General features: G+C 37.1%; 1 protein-coding gene across 2 annotated transcripts in view; it reads left to right on the forward strand.

The window, feature by feature from the left end:
* The window catches only part of GRIA4 (glutamate ionotropic receptor AMPA type subunit 4), a gene marked incomplete at both ends in the record, with an annotated part of 287,382 nt that overhangs the window by 236,442 nt on the left and 28,579 nt on the right, over positions 1 to 22,361 (forward strand). For both annotated transcript variants that reach the window (XM_081326677.1, XM_081326676.1), the window contains 4 exons: positions 1,783 to 1,989; positions 8,439 to 8,809; positions 12,688 to 12,886; positions 15,520 to 15,767. In XM_081326677.1, coding sequence (XP_081182803.1) covers positions 1,783 to 1,989; positions 8,439 to 8,809; positions 12,688 to 12,886; positions 15,520 to 15,767 — 1,025 coding nt within the window. The remainder of the gene's footprint in view (positions 1 to 1,782; positions 1,990 to 8,438; positions 8,810 to 12,687; positions 12,887 to 15,519; positions 15,768 to 22,361) is intronic.

Below are 22,361 nucleotides of genomic sequence, written 5' to 3' on the forward strand. Positions count from 1 at the left end.
AAACCCTCCTAAATAAATATGGGTATAGATAAATATATGCAGGCAATTTAGATAATGCAAAGCTGAGGTTGTAGAATCAAGTGAATCATTTCAAGAGATGAAAGATATTACCAATTTTTACAGTAGTAAATGCTGAGTAGGTGACAGATCATTTCGAAGACCTTTTAACTTATAATTCACAGAAGACTCCCTTTTTGTGTGAGCCTCAGTTTCCCAGATTGTAAATTTGTGTAGATTGTGTATCCATCTAGCAGTCTCATATTCATTTATCACTATATAAAATGTATTTTTAAAAAAAACTGAAATAAATATTATTGAATAATAAAGTGTTAAGATCCTTTCTAAGGGATCATTGATCCTCTATCCCTCTCTCTTCAAGGGATCCTGAATCTAAATAGAAATACATTCATTGTTGTCTTGACTATCAAGGAATAATTGCAAATTGCAGAGAAATTCTGGAAAAAACATTCTAGGGAAACACTTATTTCTTGGGCCCAAATGACTGTCATTCTCTATGGGATATTATATCCTTCTTCAGTAGGTTGGAGAAGAAAATTGCCAAGAGATAGCTAATGTTTTTCAGTGATAATATTAATTTCCTCATTAGTAGCTCCCCTTTAACTACTCAAATGAGAGTAGGTGAGAAAAAATGAGATGTGAATAAAAGCAACCATTGGCATCTTGTATCTTGATCATTGGGAGAGAGGAAGAGAGCATTGACACCACATATAACCCCCTAAATATTGAATATCTGTTGAAAGGATAGATAATATGGGCCTGCTACTGCATGAAGTATTTGGATAAACTAAAAACTAGTAGAATAAAATATGCTTGAGTGCTACCAATCATTTCTGTGGTTGCTCTTACTCTTTGCAGTAAAATGGGGAGTAAACATTTTCTTGCAGCTATACGAATATTAGCAGTGAAATTAAGTATGAGGAAAGAGTTCAAAGAGAAAAAATAAGAAATGCTTAGAAAAAGCCCTCTGTTGATTGGTTGGTTTATTATTGATCTGATTAATTTTGAAGTTAGTATGACAGATTGACAGAGGGCAGAGACACATCCCAAATCTCAAAATAATATTTCAATTTCTAGATCATATCTAATTTATAATTAGGCTTAACTTGCATTAATTAACTAATGAATAGTTGATGAACTAAAGCAGCACCATTTTAATCAGTGGTATTGTTTATTTTAGTTTTCATCCATGTACTAAGGAGTGAATCTTAAAAATATTAAATATTTTAAGTTTATTAATTAAATTGCAAAATAATTGACATGTGTGCTGATATCTCAGAAAAGGTATTTACATGCAGGTTTTAGCAGCATGAAGAATTATGTAAGACTATTAGCTCATTTATTTGGATTAGTAAATAGAATATGGACAATAATTGTATAGTTATATAATATAAAAAATATAATTAATGTAGACTAATTGTCTCCTCATATTTGGAGCATGAATAGTGTAGACTTTCAAGCAGTGGAATTTGATTTTAATTGGATATATACAGTATGATTCATGCATGCATGCACAACAACTGTGATCGCTTTAATATTACAGTAGAGATTCATTGAATCCACAGACATGCTGTGGATTTCTTGTTCTGTTTTGTTATAAATATCTATTCAGCAATATCTAATCTTTCAGGGTGAAAGCCTGACAAAACAACATATTCTGTAACTGATGGTGAACAATCAGTCTTTGTTTGAACATGAATGGTGAACATGTTTGTTTGGTACTATACCTGTTTCTCTTTCACAGATTTCATTCTTTCATTGTAGGAAGCCCCATATGTTATGTGGAAAAAAAACAGAGAATTGTTTGAAGGGAATGAGAAGTATGAAGGTTACTGTGTAGACCTGGCATCAGAAATTGCAAAGCATATTGGCATCAAGTATAAAATTGCTATTGTCCCTGATGGAAAATACGGAGCAAGGGATCCACAGACAAAAATCTGGAATGGGATGGTGGGAGAGCTTGTATATGGGGTAAGCATATTTTTCATGCAGGTTTTAGCTTAAAATCATCAACAGTGCCGTTATAATGTGGGATGATACACAGGCTGTTGCAGTCCATTTATGGCCAATCATGAACCTTGAGGTCAGGCTACTGCATTTTGACAACAAAACGAGTGACTTTCTATAGACTGTTAAATAAGAAAAAGGGTTTTAAGAGAGGAGGGGTTAATACAAACAGAAATAGCAGTTGAAACTCCCAAATTGTGTTTGAAAAAGTTTAAAATATATTTATCTTCCCTTCCAGTGATATTGTCACATATTGGCAAACTGTTGCAAGTTGTTGGTTGCTTGGTAAAATGATTTGCAAATCTAACTCAGCAAACACAACATTTATTAAAATTAACATTCCATTATAAAGGTTCACAGTTTTTGATAAATTCTTCAAATGTTAAAGGAAAAGACATGAAAGAAAGGCAGAGTGCACACCATTGTTTCTCTTGCAAACTGTGCATGTATGTTCACGAAACGCTTGAGTTGAAGAGCAAATTGCATTTTGTGCTGGAAAAGACATTAAAACAATTTCCCTTTGATGGGTCACTCATCAGAACATTTGAACTAGTAAACCTAAAAATTCCCATACAGTCCCCTCTTTTTGTTACTTAGAAAAGAATTACTGGAGTATGAAAATATTCACCAAAAATGTGCATTGGCCCTTAATGTTACAGAAGGAGATTGATGAGTTTACTATCATGACAATGCCACTTTTGCATTGCTGTTCCGTGGTAGTGGATTTTCATGTAAAAGCTATTTCTATCCCCTGTATTTCCGAGTTAGAATTAGGAAGGACATGACAGAGGTCAAAACAGAAGCAGAAAAAGACAACAGTGAAAGAGCAGCTTGATTTCATTTCCTCTTCATTTTGGAAAGGCATCTTTCATCAGGGTGAAGGTTTGTTCTCCGAGCTTGTGGGTTGGTTTCTGAACACTTTTTTTACCAGGCTAGGTAACATCTTCAGCAGAGTTTAAGGGAGTCATCTTTATCAGTTAAAGTTATTCCAAATGCTTCTAGAGAAACTGCAAAGAAAAACCCACCTTAAATCACATAGAGCTGATAAATAGACAGATTTATAGGCATATTATTATTTTTTGTTGTTGTTGTTAGTTGCGAAGTCGTGTCCGACCCATCGCGACCCTATGGACAATGTTCCTCCAGGCCTTCCTGTCCTCTACCATCTTCTGGAGTCCATTTAAGCTCACACCTACTGCTTCAGTGACTCCATCCAGCCACCTCATTCTCTGTCGTCCCCTTCTTCTATTGCCCTCAATCTTTCCCAGCATTAGGCTCTTCTCCAGTGAGTCCTTCCTTCTCATAAGATGGCCAAAGTATTTGAGTTTGAGCTTCAGGATCTGGCCTTCTAAAGAGCAGTCAGGGTTGATCTCCTCTAGGACTGACCGGTTTGATCGCCTTGCAGTCCAAGGGACTCGCAGGAGTCTTCTCCAGCACCATAGTTCAAAGGCTTCAATTCTTTGGCGCTCAGCCTTTCTTATGGTCCAGCTTTCACTGCCATACATTGCAACTGGGAAGACCATAGCCTTGACTATACGCACTTTTGTTGACAGGGTGATGTCTCTGCTTTTTAGTGTGCTGTCTAGATTTGCCATGGCTTTCCTCCCCAGGAGCAAGCGTCTTTTAATTTCTTGGCTACAGTCCCCATCTGCAGTGATCTTGGAGCCCAGGAAAATAAAATCTGTCACTACCTCCATTTCTTCCCCATCTATTTGCCAGGAGTTGAGAGGGCCGGATGCCATGATCTTGGTTTTCTTAATGTTAAGTTTCAACCCAACTTTTGCACTCTCCTTCTTCACTCGCAACAAGAGGCTCTTTAGTTCCTCTTCACTTTCTGCCATTAGAGTGGTATCATCTGCATATCTTAGGTTGTTGATGTTTCTTCCGGCAATCTTAATTCCAACTTTTGATTCATCTAGCCCTGCCTTTCTCATGATGTGCTCTGCATATAAATTAAATAGGCAAGGCGACAGTATACAGCCTTGCCGGACTCCTTTCCCAATTTTGAACCAATCAGTGGTTCCGTGTCCAGTTCTCACTGTTGCTTCTTGGCCCGCATATAGGTTTCTCAAGAGACAAATAAGATGGACTGGTATGCCCATCTCTTTAAGGACTTGCCACAGTTTGTTATGATCCACACAATCAAAGGCTTTAGCATAGTCAATGAAGCAGAAGTAGATGTTTTTCTGGAACTCTCTAGCTTTCTCCATGATCCAGCGTATGTTAGCAATTTGATCTCTAGTTCCTCTGCCTCTTCGAAATCCTGCCTGTACTTCTGGTAGCTCTCGATCCACATACTGCTGGAGTCTAGCTTGTAGAATTTTAAGCATAACTTTACTAGCATGAGAAATGAGTGCAATGGTGCGATAGTTTGAACATTCTTTGGCACTGCCTTTCTTTGGAATTGGAATGTAAACTGATCTTTTCCAATCCTGTGGCCACTGTTGAGTTTTCCAAATTTGCTGGCAAATTGAGTGTAGCACTTTTACTGCATCGTCTTTTAAGATTTTGAATAGCTCAGCTGGAATACTGTCACCTCCACTAGCTTTGTTGTTGCTCAGCTTTTCTAAGGCCCACTTCACTTCACATTCTAGGATGTCTGGCTCGAGGTCAGTGACCACCTCATTGTGATTATCAGGGACATTAAGCTCATTCTTGTATAGTTCTTCTGTGTAATTTTGCCACCTCTTCTTAATCTCTTCTGCCTCTGTTAGGTCCCTGCCATTTTGGTCCTTTATCATGCCCATTTTTGCATGAAACGTTCCCTTCATCTCTCCAATTTTCTTGAAAAGATCTCTGGTCCTCCCTATTCTATTGTTTTTTTCTATTTCTTTGCATTGTTCATTTAAGAAGGCATTCTTATCTCTTCTAGCTATTCTCTGGAATTCTGCATTTAATTGGGCATATCTTTCTTTTTCTCCCTTGCCTTTCGCTTCCCTCCTTTCCTCAGCTATTTGCAAAGCTTCCTCAGACAGCCATTTTGCTTTCTTGCATTTCTTTTTCTTTGGGATGGTTTTGGTTGCTACCTCTTGTATAATGTTGCAAAACTCTCTCCATAGTTCTTCAGGCACTCTGTCTATCACATCTAATTCCTTAAATCTATTTGTCACCTCTACTGTATATTCAACCGGGATATGATTTAATTCATACCTGACTGGCCTAGCGCTTTTCCCTACTTTCTTTAATTTAAGCCTAAACTTTGCAACAAGAAGCTCATGGTCTGAGCCACAGTCAGCTCCTGGTCTTGTTTTTACTGACTAAAATTATTATTATTTTTAGGTCCCCCTTTTAATCTCAACAGTTTGTGCAGTATTATAAGACTGCCATTTTTGTAGCAAGCTCTGGACTGTTCTAGATATTAATTTTATTATTCATTTTATTATCTCTTTCCCAAGCACATGACAAAATTTTCTATCCATCAACCTAACTGAAGATAGGAATGGAAAGACTGCAGTTGAATTGGCTGATTTAGTAAACTAGTTGTTTTTATACTTTTAAATTGACCGATGATTTTTTTTTTAAAAAATCCCATCCTTTATAAAGCATCAGAAGAATATTATATTTTAATTTCATCGAAATAAATTTTCAGTTTAGTTTTGCATGTACCACAAACCAACACAGGTCCGCAGTATGTTGCCTGGAGCAAAGATTTTTTTGCTCCTAGGCAAGATTGATATTTTTAAGCTGATTCAAATAGATTAAGTAAGTGTCCTTGGAAAGAGGAAAGTCTGTTGAAGACAGTGGTGCTTAGCTGTACCAGTGAAGCTTGTGAAATTTTTAAAAAACTTGCAACTACTTATGTTGATGGGAGTATGATAAGTAAATTTAGAGAAGAAGAGAGGGTGTTAAGAGCTTTGTAGCTGTAATTTTAATATGTTGCTCTGGTTAAAACTCCTTACTAGAACTAATTTAATTTGCAAGATTAGCTGTATTTTAACACAGTCTTCATCATCTTTATCTATCATACTTCTAAGATTTCAATAATTCCAATGCAAGTTGCATTTCATTGTCAGATAATTTTAAAATTAAGCAGAGCCTGCAGAAATAGCGTCTATCTGCTCTTTCTTTCTACATGTTAATGACCAAAATATTAACTACATAATAGTACAATTTTTGGAGATGATTTGGTAAAATCCTTTCTAGTAATGAAAGATATTAGCTTATATCTTGCAGATGTTCTGAAAAGCTTTAGCTTTGTTCATCAAATAATGAATAAATGGTCACTGCCCATTTCTGTCATAGGACAGACTCCAATGTAAAGTTCAAATAATTTCTGCTGCTTTGGGCTACGTTTTCTTAGAGTTATATGTCAGAAGATAGAAGTACAGTGTATTATGTGATTATACTTATCATCTGCTCTGTTTCACATTAGACTTTTTTAGATATAAACATGTAATAATAGATGTATACTATTACTTATTAAGATTCCAAGATTCTTGTGCAAATGGAAGTTTAACCTGTGGTTGCTTAATGTAGACTATAGGAAAGCCTTTCAGAGCAGATTGCTATATGGAAATGCATTGAGCTACAAACTGAACATAGCTAAGAATGTTTTATTAATGTTAGAATAAGCAGTGATAATATGCACAGTATATCCACATAGGAAGGGAATATATTAACTTCATGCTTGAGTCAACTTTGTTTTGTTCAAGATAAACACATTAGTAGAGCAAAGTCCTGCATTAGGGATGGATGAAAGAAAGGTTAAAAAAATCCTAAATGTTTTTTTTTTAAAAAAACAAAAAACCAAAACAAAATGTGGCTTTAGATGCTGTCACTTGACCCTGGCTAAGCTGGGAAGTGGGCTGTCCATCTCATCTGCCCAAATGGCTTTGAACATTAATGTCACTAAAAACCATTTTTACCTGGCAGAAATGATATTTTTATTGCATACAAAAATAGTTTCCAGATTTGAAGTTATTTGATCAAATGAATAGGTATGATTAGAAAGCTAAGGGGAGAACTGATTTTATCAGCATTTTTGAGAACTGAGCAAAATCACTTCAAATTTTCCAAAACTTTTTTTTAAAAAACTATGCTGGTAAAACTGAATTGATTTTTTTTTAGTTGAGATGGGAGGGGTATGAGTGTTTGAGTCCTTTTTTAATCTGTACACATGCAGAAATTCCTGAGTTTACTATCTGGCATTTCAAATGCCCAATGGAACACAAGCAGAAAAGGCTACAAAAGACTAGTTCTCAACAGAGGCAGAAAACATAGGATCTCATGGGATTCAGATAGCATGCCTCACTTAGAAATACAAAGAGTTCAACTTAGAATTGTTTGCCATAATTCATGCCTTCTTCTCATAACGTTAAACTACTATGTCTAAAAAGAAGCCTCATGAAATCATACATTACATAGGAGAAAGACTATATATAGATTAGTGATGGCAAACATTTTAGAGATCAAGTGCCCAAAAACCAGTCCTGTCCCTGCTCCACCCCCCATTCCACCTGCTCCACCCCCGCTCTGCCCCCTGTCCCACCCATTCCACCCCCTGTCCCACCCACCCGGCCCCAGCCTGCCCCTGGCCCGCCCGCCCACAGTGCCACTCAGAACCTCCATGGCCCACCACAGATCTCCCAGGTAGCCCAGCAGTGCCACGGCAGCCATGCCCTCCAGCTGCACCCTACAGCATCAACTGCGCACAATGGGGCACGAGGGCACAGTCTTGTCCCCGCTGCCCGGCTGCCATGTCTTTGGCTGCGCTGCTCTGTGCAGGCTGCGCTCGGGCGACTCTCCTTCAGGGAGGCTACTGATGAGGAGGGGACCATGGGGGGGGAGGCAGGGCTGGGGCGACAGCACATGTGCCCACAGAGGGATCTAAATGCCACCTCTGGCATGTGTGCCATAGGTTCGCCACCACTGCTATAGATCTTTGAAGAGCATATGTCTTCAGAAAGGTCTGGTAGCTTCATTTTACCAGGAATCATGGAGATCCACTGTAAATTGGTTTTACTGCTCTGTATAAATCAATTATCTGACCTTGCTTTCCACTGTCCTCTTGCTGATTTTTCTATGTAGAGGGTTTCCTACATTGAAGAAGGATGGTTTTACTTAACATAATATAGCATAATGTATATTTCAGGATACAAGGCTGTGTGGATTTATATTACATATGCCCCTGTCTTTAAGTAGAGTAAAATCATACACACCTCTCAATTAACTGCAAATGAGTGCTTATCTTTGCCTAGAATTCTTCCTGATGTAATACCACTTTCTCCTTCCAAATGTCCATTCTTTAATTCCGTTACAATGTATCCAGCACCATATGTTTGCCATTAGCCTCTAGCTTAGCCCTTCATTTTAGATGGATGAAAACCTGTATCATCCACTTGTTGCAAAGTATAATGTCTTATTGTTTCCCTAATCTATATTTGTTTGGTTTCTCTCTCTTTTTTTTTTTACAGAAAGCAGAAATTGCAGTTGCACCTCTGACCATCACTCTGGTGCGTGAGGAGGTTATCGATTTTTCTAAGCCCTTTATGAGTCTTGGCATATCCATTATGATCAAAAAGCCTCAGAAATCTAAACCGGGAGTTTTTTCATTCCTGGACCCCTTGGCCTATGAAATTTGGATGTGCATAGTCTTTGCCTATATTGGAGTCAGTGTTGTCCTATTCCTGGTGAGCAGGTTTAGTCCATATGAATGGCATACAGAAGAGCCAGAAGATGGTAGAGAAGGACCCAGTGATCAACCTCCTAATGAATTTGGCATCTTCAACAGTCTTTGGTTTTCCCTGGGTGCCTTTATGCAGCAAGGATGTGATATTTCACCCAGGTTGGTATAATGCTGAAATTGCTTCGAAGTTTTCATTTTATCCCTAAGGATATAGTAAGGATAAGGATAGTCATAATATATACCCCATATATAAGCACAGGCATTTATTTATTTATTTTTGTTTTTATGATAACATCCTTAGTTTCTTATCTCTTTTGTTTATAAAGTTGTAATTGTCTTACTTTCCAATTTGATGTCTCAAGCCATTATTGCCTTTCCATAAATTACTAATTCTTGGGTCTTCTTTTTTTCTTTTTTTGTAAAATTCATAGCTTAGAGCAAGGATAAACAGTTCACAATTTTGGGGCTAGAACCGTTGCAAAAGATGTTTGGGGGGAAAAATGCCCAAGCTATAATAGTAAGAAAATGGAAAAAAAGAAAGAAAAAAAGAAATATTCCACTTTATTTATTTATTTTTATTTTAATTCCATTTATATTTTTTTTCCAAAATATTGCAATATATTATGTAATATTATGCTTTCAGTTTAGGGGCCTCACAACAAAGAACCCTTTTTCACTAGATCACATAATATTTAATGGTTTCTCAAAGCATATGGTAATTTGTGTATTCTGGTGATAACGTATATCCCTAAAATAACTGATATAGACCCCTTATTGTCGGTGATAAAGGTAGAAGTTTCTGTATTATTTGAAGGCAATTTGGAAATACATTCACAGTATATTCAAATCGTTTTTAGTTCTATTGTATAATTTCTCTTTCTGTATTTTGAATTAAAGCACTCATGCAATCAATGCACTGGATAAAACATAAATTTCTGAATTAATATATTTTATCTGTTTATGTATTTGTATCCCCCTTTTATTACTTTTACAAATAACTCAATGTGGTGAACATACCTAATACATCTTCCTCCTTCTATTTTCCCCACAACACTACCCCTGTAAGAAGGGTTGAGCTGAGAGAAAGTTACCATTATATATATATATATATATATATGTGTGTGTGTGTGTGTGTGTGTGTGTGTGTGTGTGTGTGTGTATGTATGTATGTATGCGTGTGTGTGTGTATGTATGTATGTATGTATGTATGTCTTGGCGTATTTGGGTCTTTTGTAAGATTGATAGTGTCTTGGCGATGTTTCGACGAGATCCCACTCGTCATCTTCAGGCTGGTGTCTTCGGCTTCGTGCTTGTGCGAGCAAAGCATGATCGGAGCTGCCATCTCTCTATAAATGGATAATGGGCTGTGTGATGACACAGGTCGTTACAACACAAAAGACTAATGGGCACACAGCCAACACCTCAGCCACACAGGATGTTACAAAACAGCCGACTAATCCACAAACAATAACCCCAATCAACCAATCAACATGTAACAACACAGCCAACCAATCTGCTTACAGGAACAAAGCCAGCACCCCCCACCTCCCACCAATATTTATAGAGAGATGGCAGCTCTGATCACGCTTTGCTCGCACAAGCACGAAGCCGAAGACACCAGCCTGAAGATGACGAGTGGGACCTCATCGAAACATTGCCAAGACACTATCAATCTTACACAGGAAAAGACCCAAATATGCCAAGACCTACATACCTGTACCCGTGAAAATCTACGAATATATATATATTCGTATATTCGTATATTCGCTGACTGATGAAAACAAATAAGTTTGAAATGCATATCAGTCTCCCTTTAATTCTTTGTTAGCAATCTAAAAATTTACACAAATATGAGCTGTCACTGTTGGACTATTGCCTGTGGATGGCCTTCGGTTAGGCCGAAACAGGAAATAAAGATTTGTCCCATGTTTGGGGCCTAGTTCCAGGGTTAGGCAACCTCGGCTCTTTTATGACTCATGGACTTCAACTCCGAGGTTGCCTACCCCTGGGTTAGACAGAACTCAAGTTTCCTTGTTTATACAACAGTTTCTACTTTTGTTCAAATAACCACATTCTGTAGTGTAGGATTATGCTACATAATGCCAAATAGGTCAAAATCCAAATGATTTTGATATTTTTGGGCAAAATCTGTGCTCACACAGAGGAACTAAGTTAATGGGCAATCACAAGCAATTTTCAGTGAACCAGGTTTATTTTTTTTAATTAGTCTTAGTTTAGAAACTTGCCAACAGAGCCAAATAGATATTTTGCTTTGTTTTATCTCCTCTGTTTGGATCTCTGTCAAATATAAACAAAATACACAGAACTGCAAAAATTAATTTTGGAGTCCATTACTATGATATGAAAATCAATGGAAGGGCAGCTAAAAGATTTAATGAATTATCCCACCAAAAACTAATTATCTGTGCACTTCCTGTTCCATTACTGTAGACATGAAGTCAGTGGAATGACAATATGGTGCCCCATAAGAACTCATAATCATTGAAGGCACCACTTTGAAGGGAAGTAGAGCCCTTACTCGAATAGAACAGGAAAGATGGAACAGAATCTCTTGCTGTGACAATCAGACTAGTATTCCCTATTATGGACATTTTCTTTATCCACATGCATGGCCAAGTATTACCCTGGTTATCTTGGCAACGGGTTAATTTATTTCTCCTGAAAGACATTTTTTATAATTTTCAGCCACTCCTTAATATCCTTTTCACTAAGAGAAAGAGATATGAAAAAGTTCAAAGTGAAAGGATGATTTGTATCTTATAGCTACTATTTTAATAATTCCTAATCTTTTGAATTCATCTTCCTCTATCTTATTCATATTCTCTTCTCCCTTAGCTGATTTCCCTCATATATTTGAAATACACTTGAAGTTTTGTATATTGTCCATCTTGAGACTAACCTTGCAGGAAGACATAGACCAGATTTCATCCAGTAGCTGGTCTATGTTGTCAAAGTTTAAATTACAAAATCAGTTCAGAATAGTGCTTTGTTGGGGAGAGGAAGGTGGGTGCAAGGCTTAAGATTTTGTGCTAGTCAACATTATTTTTTTGTAAGGAGGCAAGTCTATAAGGAATCATTTCGTTATCCGTCTGTTCATACCTGTACACAGATAAGTGATAGACAAGTCCTGCTGTAAAAAGGCTTGACAATTCCCATCATCTGTAGCCAGCATTTCATGAGACCTTGTTCACAGTCACTCATGCCTTAGTCACTTCCAAGGCATGAGTGACTGTGTTTTGGGTTACTGCAAAACACTCTACATGGGGCTCCCCTTGAAAACCACCTAGAAGTGAACCAGTGCATGCAGTGTTAGCACCCCTAGGTTTGTACATATTTCAGCCCCGTTGCATGAGTTAAACCTCTGGGTACAAGGTCCTGTTATTACCATTAAAGCCCTACATGGTGCAGGAACAGGCTATTCACCTCTCCTTGAGGTTATCTGTCCATCCCACTAGATTAGATAGGGTGGACCTGCTCCAAGTCCCTTCCCTGAAATATTATCATGTAGTGGGTCTTAGGAAAAACATTAAACATAATCAAGAAAATACTTAGACCCGCTGAAGCCAAATCTTTGAGGTCTCATTTTTTACCATATAGCCAGTTTTTCTGTGGGTAAGCAAATCTTGGTACCAGTATGAGAAATAATAGTGAGAAACTGTTTTAGTAAAACCCTTTCTTGCTATTATTAATGTTCTAATTGATAAATACCCAAGGTGATTTCTCAGTACTTAACTTGGAAATCATTTCATTACATATTGCAGCAAGCAGCTTCTCCTTGTAAAAGATATAATTAAACGTTTATTTGGAGTATATTAGATTTTTCTTCATTCACCATACTGCATGCTGGAGTGTGAATCAGATAATAAAGAGAAATTTTATTAAACAGAACAATGAACTTTATTATGCGACACTCATAATAATTCTTGTTTGGTGAATACATTTTGTGAATACATTTCCTGTAATAATTTGTTTTGCTGCACCTTCTAGGAAAATACACATATCTTATTCATATTTAGGTCCCTCTCAGGTCGCATAGTTGGAGGTGTGTGGTGGTTCTTCACGCTGATCATAATTTCATCATATACCGCTAACCTTGCTGCTTTCTTGACTGTTGAGCGAATGGTCTCACCCATAGAAAGTGCAGAAGACCTCGCAAAACAAACAGAAATTGCTTATGGGACTCTGGACTCTGGTTCAACAAAAGAATTCTTCAGAGTAAGTTGGTATGCTTCCTGAAATTCAGTTTCTCCATCCAGTATGCTGCTGGTACTATGTTCCATTACACCTAATCTGTTTTGCTTCTGTGGCAAATACAATATTAAAGTTATTCCAGTGCTGTTGTTTGTTTAAAAATCAAAAACAATAACTGCTTTGTTTGTTGGCATTTGGGATAAACATTTAAGAATCTGAGGAATCAGAGGTAATTCAAATAGCATTCTTTCCTGTTTGATGGCAAACCAGACTTCTCAAATACAAGTTGCTTTGATAGGGTTTTTGTGCCCATAAGGCAGTGTTTTTCAACCTTTTTTGGGCAAAGGCACACTTGTTTCATGAAAAAAATCACGAGGCACTCCACCATTAGAAAATGTTAAAAAATTTAACTCTGTGCCTATATTGACTATATATAAAGTAATTCTCTTGAATAGGAATCAAATAAACACAAAGAAAGTATTTTATAATTACTTTTCAATTTTTCCCACGGCACACCAGGCAACATCTCGCGGCACACTAGCGTGCCGCGGAACAGTGGTTGAAAAACACTGCCATAAGGTGTATTTCAGGTTGGTTTTTGTTTTATTCTGTGGCAGACTTTAATGAAAAGCTATGCAGTTTTGCAATGTGCATATACTGGATGAGACAAAGTAGCTACATTGAAAATACATAGGATATGTTTCCAGCAGTTTGATCAATCACATTATTTTTGTAAATGTTTCATTTGTATTGTTTTCATTTTGTTTGCTATGTTATAAGATATAAAAAATATCTTCCAGCAGCTTGGAAATAAGAAATGTTAAGTCCTTCTAGGTCCCAATGATATAAGCATACATTAACATCCTTTCAAATATGATCTAAACGTATTTTTCTTTAGCTGTATTCACTCGTTGACATTAAATGGGGACTCTAGAAATGCTGGAGACAGACAAACAAAAGATTAATCAATACCTGCAGTCTTTAAACACAAGTGAAGTATTTATGAATAGAAATCTATAACACTATGCTGTAAATCTCATGGCTATCAATGAGACATAGAACTTTATAAACAGTGGTGTCACTTGTATTCTTGGCTGTCTGTCCAAAATATGAACTGAATATGGTTCACTATTCTAAGCAAAATGTTGGATTCAGAATTAGCCACATTTAAATTAGAACTATTAAAAATAGATATTTCAGGTAAGAATAAGGAAAGTGGGAAATTTCCCATTGCACACATACTGAAACTAATGAGGGAAATCCCATTTCATGCATCTAATGTTTGCACCCAAGGCCATACACTTAGGAAGACCCTATATATAAGACACAGACAAATGTCTGTTGAAGATTTAATGTGTTTGCCATTGAAAAAGGGAACTACAATGAAATTATACTTCCTGGTGTATTAAGGTCTCTTAACAACAATAAAATTAAATGGGTCATTAAAAAAAAAAGCTTCTAGGCAGATTATGCCAACTTGTCTCATTTTTGTAAAGTGTATCTTTCTTTTACCTCTTACTTGAACAATTTCAGTATAGCCACACAGAGCTGCATTTTGTGAGATGGGCTTCTATATAAATGTGATAAATAAATTATTTATCAATAAATAAATAATAATTTCATTCTTGGTTTTTTAATTTAACATTGTAGTAACAGATAGTGTAATGTAGTGTAATGTGGTAGCTATTTCAAAAGAAAGGGGTAGAATCCATAGTAATAACAGATTAATTATGATACAGGCATGTGGTTATTTTATAACAGTTATTGCAGTATTTTTGTGGATGCTCTCATATATTCATGCAAAGGCCTTTTTAGGCAGAAAGCTTAAATAAAATTATATTTAGTGCATTCAATTGCCTTTATTAAAATATTTTATTTATGGGGATCCCAATGTTACTTTTTCTCCATTCATTGTAGAAATCAGAGCTAGAACTAGAAATGTATAAGTAGGCCTTTAATAACTTATTCTGAAGCTAGTCCATCAAACAAATATTTTAAGCATACAGCTGGACAATTCATACATGAATTTCAACTACTAGTTATTCTTTGACTTGCTTTAAGTACAAAAGCAGGTCTGATCACATTGAAAACAATATAATAATAATAGGATTTGGATTCACTGGTCCCAAGCAATCAATCCAAGAACTTCCTCCTAAATGTATGCAAATAATAAAGAAATAGGAACAATCTTGCACTGGATAGTTTTTAGGCTCTGTAGATATTAACTGTTCCACTTTTTTAAAAAAAATCATCTGCAAAAATAGTAATTCACTCTATTCTAAGCCAAAGATTGAACAAAATGTTTTATTTTCTGTTGAATCATTAGTTATAGAAAGTAGACCTAGTACTCAATAGATTTTTTGCTATTAATTTGTACATCTAGCTACTTTCTGTGCACTCATATACTTTTTTTCTATTTGTTCTGGATTATATCTTTAAATGACTTCAAGAACCGGACATAAAATACTTAAAATCTGTTAGCTGTATGCCTGTCAAAACTGCAGTCTCCTTTCAATGAAAGCATCCCATTCTATCAAAAGAAATTTATTTCTTATTGTGGAGCCACAAAATGACTCTTGATGTATTTGAGGTTGCAACCAGGTCTTGCAGGGCTCTTGTTCCTTTGTTGCATCTAACTTCCTTTTAATTTCCTTCAGAGATCTAAAATAGCAGTATATGAAAAGATGTGGGCCTACATGAGCACAACAGACCCATCCGTCTTCGCTAGGACCACAGCGGAGGGCGTTGCCCGTGTTCGCAAGTCCAAGGGCAAGTTTGCCTTCCTCCTGGAATCCACCATGAATGAATACATTGAGCAGCGAAAGCCATGTGACACCATGAAAGTGGGAGGAAACCTGGACTCGAAAGGCTACGGAGTAGCCACACCAAAGGGTTCTTCATTAAGGTGGGTGGAATAATATAACAATATAAAATGTGTTGTTATAGTATTCCACCTTCCCTGATGTCCCTGATCTAGTTCTTTTTGTGTTGGTTGTTCTGTGGACATGGTATGTTCTTTTTTTCTTTTTTCCATTTCATATTTTCGATCGTCCAGGAGGTAACAGTTGCTCCTAGCAAAATCCATTAAACAGTGACAATCAGTGTTTATCAGCCAAGGCCATGTAAAAACCATACTGTCTGAACATTGCTTCCAAGTCTTTTTAAAAACAAAAGCCCAAGACCTGATGTTTACGCACAATGGCTTTTTAAAACAAAAACTGCAAAATTCCATTAAAAAAGGGAAGTTATCGCATGAGAACTGCTTGTGGAATTATGGACTTATGAAAATGGTCTTAAAAGTATTTGAAACTCTTAATATTGCAGTACATAATGCAGTATGGGTGGTTATGAAGTCTCGGTAGTCCTCAACTTACAACCACAATTGAGCCCAAAATTCCTATTGCTACAGTTGTTAGTGAGTTTTGCCTCATTTTAAAACCCTTCCTGCCTTAGTTGGTAAGTGAATCACAGCAGTTGTTAGGTTAGTAACACAGCTGCTAAGTGACATTGACTTTGCTTGTCAGAAGGTAACATTTATCTTTTTATTACAGTGTATCTTGCTACTCATCATTAATTGGTTCTGGGAGGCATGATGAGTACCAAAAACAATGTGTACCAGACAAATGTTTCCCATAAGGAATAATGTGGTGAGTCACAAGGCAGCTGACACCGACAAGTTCTAGCTCGTGTGTTGAGTACCAAATGAACAATGAGTACCAGGACAGAATTTTCAAAATGCATTGGGAACCAAATTTGATGAATTTCATAGCAGCTGAGGACCAAAGGTACCACCGTACTTAGTTCCTATTGTGTATATCAGGGGTCCCCAATCCCTGGTGCGTGGACCAGTACCGGGCCGCGGCATGCCAGCAAGTGGTCTGCACAAACAAGCAAAGCCCCATCCACGAGATGTAGGCAGCACACAAAACCACGCTCCCTCTGGTCTGTGGAAAAACCTCTCTCCATAGAACTGGTCCCTAGTGCCCAGAAGATTGGGGACCTCTGGTGTATAGGTTTTGTAAAAATTTATCTTTTCAATATTGTAAACCACCCAGAGTTACCTTGGGTTAATATAGGCAATCAATCAATCAATCAATCAATCAATCAAATAAATAAATAAATAAATAAATAGTGATCACATGGCCCCGGGACACTGCAATCGTTATAAATACATGCCAATTGCCAAAAGCCAGAATTTTGAACACGTGATCATAGGGATGCTGTAACAGTCATAAGTCACATTTTTTCAGTGCTGTTGTAACTTTGAACAGTCACTAAACAAATGGTTGTAAGTCAAGGACTAACAGTATAACCTAGATTCATTGAAACAAAAAAAAACCTTTTCCAGATGAGAATATTAAATATATTGAAGTGGAATCCCTATTTCAGTTTATTCTAAAGTAAGTCCCAATCTCTTCAGTGTAATTTATTCTCATATGATTGAGCACATGCAGTTGAGGTGGAGAATAAGTCCCACTGGAAAGTAAAGGAGGCTAACTTAGAACAAAACATGATTCAGATGGTGCTGAGCCTGTTTGTTTTTATATGCAAGCCGGTTAGATTTGCAAATAAAAACAATCATTTTTACTTTGATTTGTGTTTAAAAATGAAATAACCTGCAAAGCGTTCTGAATAATGACAACAGAAAAAGCTTTGGACAGTTTCAGGTTACAAGAAAAATGTAGTATTTCTCTTATAGTTCAGCTGCAAAAAATCTCCAGTCCCTCACTTTCATTTATGCAAAGCGAGAAAAAACATGGCACAATAAAATAGTTCAACACAATGCAATTTTCATCCCTGCAGGATTCAAAGATTACTGTTGAAAGCAGGTATGTGATATAATCCCACTGCATTACTTATTGTTTAGGGAAAGTGGCACATAAATTCAAATAGAAATTAAAATGTACATAAAGAAACATTTAAAAATAAACTGTTCATAAGGACAGGCTTCCAACTGAACCAAAGGCCCAGCCAGAGACAGCTTCCTTATTGAATCTAGGAACCATACTTTGGGGCTGTAGTGGCAATAGAAGCATTCTCCTCTTTCCTCTTCAGCCCTGGGTTGTCTTCCTTCTCTCAGGCTTGGCTCTGCTCCTAGAAAACAAATCGGATTGCAGCTGGATCCTGGAAGAGCCCATTTTCTCAGTGGCTTCTGCAAAATTAATAGCCTTTGAAGAAACCCTATTTCTCAAGCCTTTGTGATTGCTGTTGTGCTGTAAAACATTGGGCCTGGCAGAGTGGATACAGTGGAGAGGGGGAAAGGTCCCTGGTCTTGTTTCTGCAAAATTACTACTGTGGACATTCAAGAGTAGAGGGACCTACTCTAATTGCATACAATTATTAATGATACATTGGCATTCAGTGATATGAAAGGAAGATGTGAGTGGGTTCATGAAATGAGAAGGACAGAAAGAAAATACATACAGAGATAGAGGAAGAGAAAGAGAGAGAGAGAGAGAGAGAGAGAGAGAGAGAGAGAGAGAGAGAGAGAGAGAGAGAGAGATCCTTGAGAATTTACTGGAGGGTAATGGGCTATTCTCAAATTTGGGTTGGCTTGGAATATGCTTAAATTGCTGCTCTCCCCACCCCCACCCCTCAGATGTAGCTTTGTTTTATTTCAAAGCTGTTTTGACAGAAACTGAAAAGCTCTCTGATCATTACTGAAATCATGTATCTCTTGTGGTCGGTACGAGATATCTCTGCCCAATTCCTTTTTGCATCTTTGAATGTGTGGATTGCAGCCTTGTTCAAGGGAACGTTGTCTAAATTAACCCGTTCCAAACATACTTCACTGTGGATGATATTTTAGATGGAAATTATCAGAGTGAGATGCTGGATGCTGTAGTCAAACATAACTGGAGGACCCAGTCAGGGAAGGTTGAGCTATCTTAATAGTCCAAGCTGTTGCAAAGATTTGTGGATGTTGCTTACGAAGTGCTAATATTCATTTTAGATGGAGACCCCCAAAGGCACCCAACTTCTTGGTTACCTGTTTTGTCTATATAAAACTGAATTTGCAAAAGCAGAAGTTTTACACTAGGTTCGATCATAATATCCTTTTACCTTTCTTCAATTCCATCAGCACATTCAAAGACACAATTGTTCTTTTTTCTTTTTCTTTTTTAATTTTAGAATATTTTTGTTTCTAATGGTAATGAAATCATGAATTGCAGGCCAAACATTTTCAGCCACCCTATTGGTCCAGCTAGTGATGTCCAATTTTTAGATTGTTTGAAAAAAGCATTTGCTAAAACATTGATGGGGGGGGGAGGCAGACTGCTTATTAAAACAAAGGCTAGAGTCTTCTATTTCCCCTCCAATTTTATAATGGCAATTTCCTAAAACTATTACATTATCTTTGTGTATATGTGTGCGTGTGTGCATGTCATGTCAAGAAGGAGTTGGCAAGCTGATTGATTAGCTTGCTTTTGACTTGAATTGTGATGTTTCTGTCATTTGGAGGGTTGCAATGGAGCACTGACCTTGGTATGTTTTCCCTAATAACGATGGAATAAGATTTCCTAATAACAATCCTAATATGATTTCTTGGCCACACTAGAAGGTTTGATGTTCCCCTATTCTGATGTGATTCATTTCCATTATTTTAGTTCACTGATTCTCAGAATGTCAGTTTTCAATTTTGACATTTCTGCTCTGATATCAAGTTTATTTTGATTTATGGGGCAATGGGATTTAAGGGAGCTTCTTCTCCTGGATTGGGCTATCCATGCCATCTGCAACATTTGTCCCATTCAGAGTGAAATAGACTGGATGGGTCCCTGCCATACCATCATAGAAACCCAACAATAGCTCTAGGAGCTGGGCATGGTGGCAGCTTCAATGCCCTTGTTTTCCAGGGCCAAGCATGTGCACCAAGCTGTCCAAAACTGCCACCTTATTAGCATTCTGGGGCCAGTTGTAGGACAGCACATTTGGGATATGGACATCACCTTCAACTATCAAATAGAAGAATGCAATTGGATAAGGAATTTAAGATGGGAACATCTTAGGAGCCATGAACATCACCTACCATCAAATGTGGATAGATCTCATAAAAGCAGACATTGCCATCTATGAGTACCGAAAAGAGCAACAAAGATGTTTAGGGAACTGGAAGCTAAAACATATAAGGAACGGTTGCTGGAATTGGATATGTCTACTTTAGTGAAGAGAAGGACGAGGGGTGACGTGATAGCAGTATTCCAATATCTTAGGGGTTGCCACAAAGAAGAGAGAGTCAGGCTATTCTCCAAAGCACCTGAAGGCAGACAAGAATCAATGGATCAAGGAGAGAAGCAACCTAGAACTAAGGAGAAATTTCCTGACAGTTAGAACAATTAATCAGTGGAACAACCTGCCTACAGAAGCTGTGAATGCTCCAACACTGGAAGTTTTTAAGAAGAGACTGGACAGCCATTTGTCTGAAATGGTATAGGGTTTCCTGTCTGAGCAGGAGGTTGTACTAGAAGACCTCCAAGGTTGCTTCCAACACTTACTACTACTACTACTACTACTTCAATGAGGAACCCAGCACTGTCCTCTTGAAACTGTCTAAGGTGCTGCCTAAAGCAGGGGATTAGCAGTGGAAGGCAAAAAGAAGACGATTGTGTTGTTTGTCCCTTCTGCCAAGCCTCTAACAAGTAAGTCTTCCACCCCCACCATCCCCAGTCTTGGCAGCTCCCACAGTCCATTTTTTTTTAATGGGGAGGACTGAAAAATCATCACACATTGTGACTGCAGACCATCTGTTAATCTCACCTGCAACAACTTAATACAAACAATGACAGCATAATATAGGTTTTCCCAGCTCAGTTGAAGATCTATCAGCTTCATTGGCAAAGTATGCTGAGTCTGGTTAGATTTACATTTGATCAGGATTTTTTAGGTTATGCAGATTTCCCTCTTTGCACATTCATTATTCACTATATTATGTCAATGCAAACAACAGTCTTCAGAAAATCCAGAAAAATGGGTTAATGTAGTAACTAACTTACTTGTGTTCTGTAAATGCAACTCAGGTATCATTTTTCTGAATTCAAGAAAAAAAATTGTCTAGATATTTACTGAAGGTTTTGCTGTAGGACATTAAGTAGTGTAATGATTGGATCAGGTTTGGACAATTTTCGTCATTGCTTCAGGGCCCAGCCATTCATTTTCTCTATTTCCCTGTTCAGCTTCTTAGAAGTTCGTCATCATCAATAATTCTAATAAAATGAAGACAAATTCTTTAGAGGAAGTAGAGAGGATTGTGAATCTCTTGGAACTTTGGTAACTGGAAGTAATGATTTAAAATAAAGATGTATGAGAAGTTCCTAAATTCAGAAAAAGCTAGATTTCCAGCACAAGGCCATTGAAAACATTGTTACAAATGGAAAAGTATCAAGCAAATGCAAATACTTGGGAGATAATAATTGATAGCTAATGCATAGGCTCAGGATTTTTGCCGCTATGAATTGTTTTATTATTGCAAAGAGAATTTATCATAATAAAAAAAGCCATTTGGCTTGGCATAAGGAAGGATGTGGGGGGGTTCCCCGAAACTATAGGATAATAAAGAGTTAGAAATATATCTTGTTTTTACATTGAACTACCCCATTGTACTTATCTTTCAGTGCCCTCTTGTGAATTGCTTCATTCTCATGAGAAGAGGTCTTTAGCCAGAAATAGTCTGGTTTGATAGTAATTTTACAGTGAGTCATTTGATAATTTATGAGAAGGAGAAGAAGGATTCTGCTAAGTCATCATTCAGCTTCACAGCAGAATGAATATCATAGCCAATCTTGAGATTGTAAATATTCTTGTATTTCATGGCCATTCTGCATCCTTGGACCTCTCTAAGCACTTTTGGACTTCTGTAGAATTTTGCTTTTTACTAAATAAATACAAAATAGTTATTTGTCTATATACTGTGTAGCTTGTACTGGGAATGCTGTGTCTCTTGATTGGCTGCCATTTTACTAGTCAGGTTTATTCAGTCTAATCCCAAAAATTTAAGAAATATGCATTGCTGTATATGGTTCAGGTGGCTCTAATTATGTGTGTGTGAGAGAGCAAGTGAGTGAGTGACCATATTTCATACAGCTGATATTGTTTATTCACTACTACCCATTTTAGATTATGTTTGTAATTCAGCAAATGTTTGGGCAAGTATCAGTGAGGAGAAATTATTAGAAATGTTAGATTGTTTTCACCATTGGTGTAATAAATACATAATTGAAAACTATTTCCTCTATGAATTTCTACCTATTTCCAATCTATCATAATTTAAAAGGATAAAAAATATCTGCTGAGCCTCCCTTGCCACTAATCTTGAGTCTGTTCTATCTATTCTGAGATGAACTGAGGCAAAAGTATTAGAAGGATCACAATGGAATATAGGCCTATAGATCAGCCTAATTGAATTATATGGTGCTTCCTTAATTTGTGCTAAGATAGAAAAATATGACAAATCCTAGCTATTTGGCTCTTTTTCCTACCCTGCTCTGATGTTTTACTTAGC

This window comes from Vipera berus, assembly GCF_964194415.1.
Source record: "Vipera berus genome assembly, chromosome: 4".
In the NCBI taxonomy this organism is placed as follows: domain Eukaryota; kingdom Metazoa; phylum Chordata; class Lepidosauria; order Squamata; family Viperidae; genus Vipera; species Vipera berus.